This window comes from Physeter macrocephalus, chromosome 2 (assembly GCF_002837175.3).
Source record: "Physeter macrocephalus isolate SW-GA chromosome 2, ASM283717v5, whole genome shotgun sequence".
NCBI classification, from domain to species: Eukaryota; Metazoa; Chordata; class Mammalia; order Artiodactyla; family Physeteridae; genus Physeter; species Physeter macrocephalus.
In genome coordinates, this window is record NC_041215.1 from 93711058 (window position 1) to 93721136 (window position 10079).

General features: G+C 37.2%; 1 protein-coding gene across 1 annotated transcript in view; it reads right to left on the bottom strand.

Moving 5' to 3' along the window:
* The window catches only part of COL5A2 (collagen type V alpha 2 chain), a 150413-nt gene extending 142488 nt beyond the window's left edge, over window positions 1-7925 (bottom strand). Inside the window, exon 1 of the mRNA XM_007108047.4 lies at window positions 7645-7925. Within this exon, the coding sequence (XP_007108109.1) occupies window positions 7645-7741 (97 nt within the window). The 5' untranslated portion in view covers window positions 7742-7925. The remainder of the gene's footprint in view (window positions 1-7644) is intronic.
* Window positions 7926-10079: the final 2154 nt, after the last annotated feature.

Here is a 10079-nt window from a genome sequence, read left to right on the forward strand (position 1 = left end):
AAAAAAAAAAAAAAAAAAAAAAAGGAACCGTGTGTGTGCATGTGTGTAGTGAGAGGTGAGAACTACAGGCAATTCCTAATTTGAGGCAAAGAATGATAGTGACTGTGACTAAAATTCTAGAAATGGGCCAGATCATGGAAGGTCTTGTATGCCTTGCTTAGGAGCTTGAACATTATTCTTTCCTCAAGTTATGGGAGTCAATGGAAGATTTTAAGGAAGGTAATGAGGTAATCAGATTTTAGCTTCATATCACAGTGGCAACAGATGGGGTCTCTATAGGTGTGGGTGGGAAGTAGTCACGTGGGAGGCAAGAGACAAAGTTAGATGCTACTGCAGTAAATTGTAGTAATACTGCAATATGATGATGAGAGCCTAAACTTAGGCATTTGTAGTAGAGAGGGAGAGGAGGTATATATGAGGAATATTTAGCAGGTAAAATGGTAGAGTTTAGTGACTGATTACACTTTTGCTTAAATAACCAGGTAGGATGATCTTGCCTTTAAGTGACATAAAGAAAACATGAGAAAGATGATCCTGTCTTGGAGGGAAGATAATGAATTGAGTTTGGGATACACTGAACTTGAAGTGGTTATGGACCATCCAGTGGGAAGCTGGGTATTCTGAAGTAGATGTGGAAGGTCAGGGGTGGAGAGAGAGATTTGAGAATGATCAGCAATTAGCTGTTAAGCAAAACCTTGAGAGTGAGTAAGATTCCTAGATACTCTAGGGAGAGAATATACAGAAAGGACCAGTGGACAAAATCCTATGAGAAAACAAAGTGCTAAGGGATAAATAAGGAGAAGGGCCCATGAAGCTGAGAGGGAAAGGTCAGGAAGGTAGAGGGAGAATCTTCAGAGCACCGTCTTTCAGGAAAGCTGGAGTGGTCAATGGTAGGTGAAAGGAGCCCCCTGTAACATCACACATTACTAGAAGAGCTTAAGTGGAATGGAGGGGGCAAAAGTCAGAGTGCCTGGGATGAGTGAGGGCATGGAGGCAGACAGAAAACTGTTCTGCTCCTTTAAAGCAGCTGGGCTAAGAATAAAGAGAGGGTGGGAGCCAGACACAGACCCTGGGAGAAAGCTGAGCTTGTTTACAGGCTAAGGGGAAAGAGCTCATAGAAAGGAAGTTGTGGAAGTTATGGAAAAGAGAGCATGATTAATGGAGCAACTTCCTCCAGGAGATGGAGAACAAACAAAGTACAGAAGGAGAACAAATCTGGAAGTTTCTTCAAAACATATTCAAAGATTTGGAGAAAGTAAAAAATATACCACCAAGGTTTGTATCTGTGATGACTGAAATCAGATTGTAATATCACTTTCTGTGTCTCATTTAAGTGCTCTAAAAGTGCCTTCAGGTAAAGTTCCCAAATGACCCTCCTAAGAGTCCCATCAGATTAACAGGGGTGTGTATAAATTCTCCAATTTCAGATGAGGACCCAAAGGTTTGGTAAAGTTAAAGGACTCTAAAGGTAGCAAGACTGCTAAATAGCAGAGATGGACCAGAACTAAGGTGTTCTCCCAATGATGGTTCGACTGTGGCTTACTTTACTTACTAAAGTGTATAGACTACAACAAGGCTATGATGTTTATGTTGCAAGCAATGTTTCCACTGAGAATACTCTCATCTTGAAACTGAATTTATAATTCTGATTGAGCAGACACCCAGAAAGGAAAAGACAAGAAAAGGAAAAGGAAACCAACTGTGAGACAGTCCTTCCTCCTTCTCAGATCTAAACTAAAGTTTTTTTTAAAAAGCATACAACATTTTTGAGTTTGAACATTATACCAGAAAGCTAATAGGAACAAAGTTCATTATTTATTAATACATTAATATTTTTAATATTACTGACTTCTCTGTAGAAGGCAACACGTGAGTAAGGAAAATCTTGTGCTATTGTAATGTCCCTGATACACTGTTCCTTAGAGAATATACTCAGTATAAGATGGAACCATCCTGATTTCTGTTGAGGAGTTTAGTTTTAAACATATCAATAAAATAAAATAAAAACACCAAGGACACCAATGTAGTCACAACTTTGAGGAAAAATTTTCCACTGGATAGACTACCCCTCATGCAAATGCCAAGGATAGATACTCTTTGTATATAACAGTTCTTCAGCCTTAAATGAAATTTAGAAAAAGCCACATGAAATTTACATGGAAAGAAATTTAGAGGAAAACTGAACAGTCCATATGTTCCAACCATTCCATTGTCTTATATAAACTTGTTCAACTTGCCAAAATGTACCAATAGGTCAATTAATAATTAACAATTTTAGTCTTTCTTTTCTACTATCATTATATCTCTCATGTGTAAATCTAAACTTTTCAATGTTGTAATCCCAGAGAAAAAAACATTAGTCAAAAAGTGACTGATCCATTTTTAAATATTTTATAAGGCTAAGTGATGAGGTATGAATTATCCTTCAAGTAGGAGCAAGCTGTTTGATTAAAAAAAGAAAACAATAGATTAACAAGACTTCAATCTTCTAAGTCTCCTCCTCAAAACAAAGCTTTCTCTTTATGTTTTTACTTTACATACTGCATTACGTGCAGTATAGAATGATCAACACAATGAGTTTTAGGCCTGTGTTGATATGATAGAAGTGTGAAGAGCAGGAAGTAAAAGAGAGAAAAAGAAAACTATATATTCTCCTGGAAATACATTTTAATAGTCTGTGTCCTTTGCATAGTAGAATGATTCACCTAACCTGCCATGAGGAGGATTTGGGCCTTGAGTTGTTTTTCCAGAAATGATGGTGAATTTGCAGTGGTTTATATACAAACTTCAATTAAGCAGCCTTATAAGTGAAAGGAATGACTAGAATAGCAAGCTATTGCCAAAGTCACAGTGTGTAGCCTTAGAACAGGAAGCCAAATGGTGTCATATCAAGACAAGAGTGTTAGGTAGAGATTTAATACAGTGGTTCACCAGCATGAATCAGAATCACCTGAAAGCTTCCCAGATCCCATCCAAATCTACCAAATCAGGATATCTGGAAACAAAGGGAGCCTAGAATCTATATTGGCAACAAGCTCTTCACGTGATTCTTTATGCAGCCAGCTCAACACTGATCTTTGGATCACTTACCAACAAACTTAAAGAGTCATGGTCAAAGTATACACTGCATTTGTCAATATAAAAAATTCACTATAACTATCAATCTACCAATCTACCTATATAGAGAGATACTCTTCAAAATAAAGCCTCGTTCTAATTTGAACAAAAGTTATAGGTACTTCTAAATTTATCTGAAGAGAATAAGGAAAGAATTGCAAAGAATTACAACCTGGTATTTAAGTGCCATCCAGTGTTCTTGGCTTTGTAGTCTGCTCAGAAGTGAACAATAACCAGGGTAAATCAGGTTACTCAACTATATTCTGTCCATTGAAACCAGATCTATTCCACTAGTTGACAATTATGCTCCTTGTGGCTGGGATTATAGTTGCCTCCTAATAGCTATTCTCCCTTTTATATCCTTCATAACATAACTCTATTCAGTAGAGTACACTGCCAGTGCTATCCAGCTAAGACTACATTTCCCAGCAGCCCTTGTATCTTTGTATGACCATATGACTAAATTCTAGCCAACTTTCAAGTAAGTTGAAATGATATGATGACTTAAAAGTCTCCATTAAAAAAGAGGGAGGGCTTCCCTGGTGGCGCAGTGGTTGAGAGTCCGCCTGCCGATGCAGAGGACGCGGGTTCGTGCCCCGGTCCGGGAAGATCCCGCATGCCGCGGAGCGGCTAGGCCCGTGAGCCATGGCCGCTGAGCCTGTGCGTCCGGAGCCTGTGCTCCTCAACGGGAGAGGCCACAGCAGTGAGAGGCCCGCGTACCACAAAAAAAAAAAAAAAAAAAGAAAGAAAAAAGAGGGAATTACAGCCTTTGTCTCCCATTCTCTATCCAGATGACAGGAAAGTAAATATAATGGCTGGGATTCCAGCAGCTGTCTAGGAACATAACATCAAGGACTGTACCCTAGGGATATGAGAGAGCTAGAAAAAAATTGTATCCCTGATGACTTTGTAGAGCTGGTATACCAGCCTTTCACTACCTAACTAGAAGCTTACCTTATATAAGGAAAAAAAACACTTTTTTTGTTTAAACTACTGCATTCTGCTATATGCAGGTAGACCTAGGTTAAAACATCCACTATAAAAGTTTGCATATCCTACATGATTCAAAGTATCTATTTCAGTAGTAAAGAGTTTAAAACAATTTATGAGTGAACAAGTATCTTAAGCTATGTATTTGTATTCTGTACCTCCTTTAAAATCATCCCATCCAAGTACTGCTGAGTGTTAAGCATTAGTTTCTTCATATTTGTATTTTAACAATGAGGTAAATGGTAGTCGTAATATAATAAAAATGCAGGAGACCATGGTATAGAAAGGACTGTGAGCCCCTCATCTCTTAGTAGTCAGAAGTTGGCTTGGGTCCAGGATATTAGTGTAGGGTTGCCACAGGAGGGTTGCAAATTTATGGTCCTGGAGCCAAACCTGGCACTCAAATATATTGCACTTGGCTTAGGCAATGCTTTCTGAAAAGATTAGATGTGACTGTCTTCAAGTGGGCATGCATCTTCAGTTCTCCACAGGCCCACCATCCCCTGTTGACATACAAACACTCGCTTGCTTCACTTATTGATGTTACCTACCTTCTCAGTGCCTCTGAGAAGCACTGACGTTTATAGTCTCTGGAAATAAAATGATACATTTCTGCACCCTCCCTTCTCTCCATTTCTTCTCTGTTGTTGAAATCAATGATTCATATCAGAGATTAGTTTCCAAGATTAAGTATGTCCACTTCTAATAACAAGAATGTATATAAGCTCACTAGGTGTTAGACCTTTATTTAGGAATATAAAAATTACTATAAATGCCCTAGTATTTTCTCCTACATAAAACAAATGGGGAACCTCTCAAAGCACCCCCCTAACAAACACACACACACACACACACACAAACTCATGAAAAGCCGATTTTGTCACCTTAACTCATTTTTGTTACTTAATTTCACTTAGTAGTCTCAGCTAAAGTTAGCCCAACTCTCAAACTTTCTTATTTTTATGAATTTAAAAAATCAATTCAGGTCTTAAAATTTAGTGAAAAGTAATAATGATTTTGGCCTAAACAGCCTAAAACTTTATTTACTTTCTTTTATCTCATCATTCATAATTATTTTTATCAGACAGGTACTGTGTAACTAAGTAAAATATGTTTTAAATTTCCAGTAAAAATAATCACAAACAGAAGAAAAATATACCTTGAAGTCCTGAAAAGAAAAAAACAAAAGCTCATAAATATGTACTTACATATGATAATAGGTCTCCACATTCAAAGGGGACATATTTGTACACAAAATCAATACCACATTATATGACTTACAGCTAAAATTTGAAAAACATACTTGTTTTGCATGTGTGCCTTAGATATTTCTTTAGTTTAAAACATTTACCTGAACTTATTCTTCCCCAAACTTAAAATCACATGGAGTTTCAAAGTTCTGACACTTCTATTAAGCTTGTGACAAGCCTGAACAGGGAAAATAAAGTATTGCCAAGTAGCACACAATATAACTTAAACTAAAATATGCATGGTAAATAAATACAAGTTATGTAGCTCTGAATATTCTGGATTCTGGAATTCTTTTCTACATCAACTTTAATTAGGACCATAACTATTTTCTTTTGCTTTTGAATTTTTATCACATATATTCTCTTAGCTTGAGTAATAAAACTGAGGAATTTATTTTTTATAATACATATGAAAGCAATTATCCTTTTTTTGTAAAATATAATGTTTGGAATTCCAGTTTCTATGCTGTTTGGTTATACTGGGGGGAGCAGAGTTGGAATCAGGGACTTTTTGCATCAAGCCTCACATTCCTAACATTTATGTAAATTAGTATTAAGGAAAATTGAACTCTGCTCATTTTTCAGAAACACCTACAACGTAATTACAACTATTTGAGAAAGTCTTTTAACATATGGCCTACTCCATATGCTTTAGGAAACATTTATTTACATGTTCAATTATTTTCATACTTTATAAATGTAAGTTATTTATTTTAAAATATATTAACAAGGAAAGTTGTGTTAATTAAGTTTTAAAAGAAAGTTGTTGGTTGTTTTGGTGGGGGAGGGGAGTCAACTACTTCTTTTATGTTCAGATTTTTCTATTTCTATTATAATTTTTCTGTATTTTATTTCTCCCCTTTCCTGACTTCTACTTCCTATTAAATTATCTCCCCAACCTTTCCAAACTGTACATGCTTTTCACAACATTACAAGGAAACTCAAGAAGTTTCATCTTTTATAAATTGTCTCATTTTCAAAAACATAAAAAGTAACATAAAAAGATCCAAGATTTTAGAAAGTGCCCCCTCTATGGGATCTGGACAGATTGTTGGGTATTCATCCCAGATTCTTATTTTCACTTTTTAAATGTTTTTTAGACCTCGTGGTCTCTATATTAATTTTATGAACATTTATAGAGCAAAAATACACAGAAGCAGGTATTAAAATACATATATATACACACACATACATAATTGTATATATACACAATAATATATATGAAAGACAATAACAAAAGTTTAATAAATATGCTAAGTTTTAAAAGCTTGAGTTTGATGTTAAATTGTTATGAAAATCTATAATGGCCTATTATGAAACAGTACATGTCTGTATTTGAAACTTCAGGCCTGGAGGAGAAGGATTTAGTAATCAGTGGAACCAATTTAAATATTTCCTTATATTTTATAGCAGCCATGCATTTTTGCTTAACATACCATAGAACCCAACCCTAACGTATGCAAATTTCTAAGGAAAAAAAATCGGTAACCAGTCAAGATTTGTCTCACATTTTAAAAAAAGAAAGGAAACTTGTGTCTAATGAATAATGCCAATAAAATACTCCTTGATAAATAAATTATATAAGGCATGTGGATTTCCTGCCTTCCGCCATCCAACAGGGAACCACCACTGTCCTGATAATCAAGTCAGTAGGGTGGGAAAATAAGAAATCTGGCTTCTATCAACTTCTGCCATGGGGAAAGAAAGGAGACCGTCTCTTAGTAAGCAAAAGTGATTGTAAGATCACAAATGAAAATGGGAAACACGTAGAAGTCTGTAAAGAGAGAAAAATAAGGAGCCAAAGACAAAGAAAAAATCAGTTATCAGACTGGCTGCAGAGGTTTTTCTAAACAAAGAATTTTATGAAGCAGCTGAAGTTCAGTACAAAAAAGACTCCACCCTACCCTGCTTCTGCTGCGACTTCGCCTTGCTCTGAAAACTCCAGCCCACAGAACAGAACTCCTCTAACTAAAAGTGCCTTTAGTGCTCTGTTGTAAGCACTCTCCTTTTCTTTTAAACTTCCCACTCTCCACATTCAGGCAAAAGGACTTATCCTAGGCTTTCCCAGAAATATTCAGTAGTGTACTCTTCGAACCGCAGATGTGGAAGCTCCGGCTTTACAAACATCCCGATTGTCTTCCAAGCTGTTTCCCAGGTGCAAATCTGTCAGCCCCCTTCTCAACTTCAAATGAGAACCTCCTCTTCATGCTCTTCCTGAGGCTTAACATTCCACCTATTTCCCAAACTATGCAATAAACACCACAAGGAAAGCAAACGGCAAACTCACCATCCTCGTCTTCTTCCTGGGCTTTTATTGAGACAAATTGCCCTAATAAAATAGTAAGAATGAGGAGAGGTCTTGCTTCCACCCAATTTGCCATCATGTCTAAATATTAGACATGTGGGTCCTCCTGGGAGTGAAAAGTAGATTCTAAGGTTATGGTAGCACCATGAAGTCAGCTGTGGGCTCTTCTTTCAGCACCAGCCCCAGGGCAGCCTCTGAAAACCCCCTTTTTCAGCACCAGCTCCAGCACAGTCTGCGAAAACTTTTTTCAAGCGATGCAGCTTTAAATAGGAAGAATGCTGCCTCCACTTCTTTTCCTGCCCCTTTTCAGCTAGTTCAGGCTCATAACCATCCAGTGTCTGCCAAGCAACGGTCTGATTGATAGTAAACAACCAAATCAGAACACGCGCCTCAGTGCCTTGAACTGTCCCTATTTCATTTATGTTTTAAACATAAATGGGGCTTAATCACAGAAACAAACGTTTGTTTCTCTTTCCTTTTTTTTTTTTTTTTAAAGAAATCCTGTTAGAAGGAAAGAGACTTATTCTCCCCTCCCTACCCTTTTCCCCAGACACACACCCCTTCACTTTTTCCCTATAGGGAGGAAATACAGACTTTCAGCCTAGTTTTTGGTATCTAGATAATTCAGAATCCTTGTCCACCTTAAACTTTCAAAGGAACAAATTTTAACCCTTTCTTTTTACTAAGGAGGACTCATTCTTGTCCCCTTGCTACATTCTGTTTCTTTTCCCAGGCTCTGGAAGGGGACCGTTAAATGTCCAGGTGAAGAAACTATTTGACAAATGCATCATACTTTGAATTAAGATCGTCTCCTTATCTCTCCATCTCTCTTATTTAGAGAAACACATCTGCAGGTCCTTCTTGTCCCAGAGAGTTTTATTATGTAAAAAAGCAGTCCGCTATGTTAGTGTGGAGTAATGGGAAGGACACTGTATTTGGATGCAAAAAGCCTCGCTTCAGACATCAGCTCTGCCACTCACCCATTTTGTAAACACAAAGTCCTTTATCTCTGTGCACTCCAATTTTCTCATTTGAGAACAAGAGTTTTGCCCTGACCAGTGGACAGGGTTTAGTGACATTAAAACAAGTAATATATTATTAACTAAGTTCTGAGTTGCAAAGAACTACGTAAAAGTAGATGGTGGTATTATTACCCCTAAACCAGCTTTTCAGGGAATTTGGTAGTTCCAGTTGCAATTGCCATTCAAGAGCATTATTCATGAACTTTTGTGCCACTCTCATGCTTGCCAAGATCTTAATGACCTCCGAGTGTTCCACATAACCTAATACATTTGCTACCTTGAGTCTACCCAGAATCAGAATGGCTGTTCTACACAACACAGGTGAGTCATTGGTTTATAATTACTCAGCAGTGATCAGGAACCCTGCATTGCGCTAAGCACTGGAGGGAGAGGATGACACAAAGTAAGTGAAAGGCATACCCACTGTCTCCAAGGAACACGTGTAGACACTAAGAAAAGAAATTTACATGAAACAAGAAATATAAGCCAGAGCATATACATATGTGTGGGATACATTAAGCCTAGGAGAAATTCAGAGAAAGGGGAGATTATAGGGTAAGATTAGGTAAGTAATGTATTATCCTCACTTTTCTTCATAGAAGAAATCCAAGAAACTTTGAATTTTCGCTTTGGAGCTAGAATCTCCAGAGAAGTATTCCAGAGGAGGTCAACTCTCCACGCAGCTGTACCCCTCAGTCTATCTTTTCACTTCAACACGTCCCATTTCAATTAAATACTTCTGGCACCACCACACTTAAATGCCCTGCTCCCACTTAAACGAATGGGCCAAGTAAGAACCAAAAATCACCCTTCTGCTAATTCTAACTAGAATATCTGAGAGAGGCCAGGACTTGAAAAACACCTTGCTAAATATTCAAAAAGAATAACAGGAAAATGCAGAGAAAAAACAATTTACTCCATGTGCTTGCCACTTCTATTCTACTTTGAAACTATTTTAGACATCAACACCCCAATACCAAAGGGTTGGCCCAATTTTCAGGTATCTTGTGTGGAATCTTTACTGAACCACAGAGACTAAGGACATTTATGGAGAATCTGCAATTCTCAGAAAATATTCTAAATGCTGAGAGCACATAGATGATAACTAAACAGGAACAGGACTTGTAGCAGAATCAGTGTACATAAACACTCAGTGCCTGCTCAGACCAGCATCTTAGTATCTGTTATTAAAAGTTATTATCAGCAAATCAATAGTTATTTTAAATTTAAATGTAAACACAGCTTTTATAAGAAAGATTTAAAAATCCAAGGCAACCTCTCACAGTTTCCTCCAGTCCCAGCCTCCTCTTCCCATCATACCAAAAGCACATGGTATGTATGATAGAGGCAGAGCAAATATTTTCAAGAGAGCTGAGATAAATTATTAGCATTCTC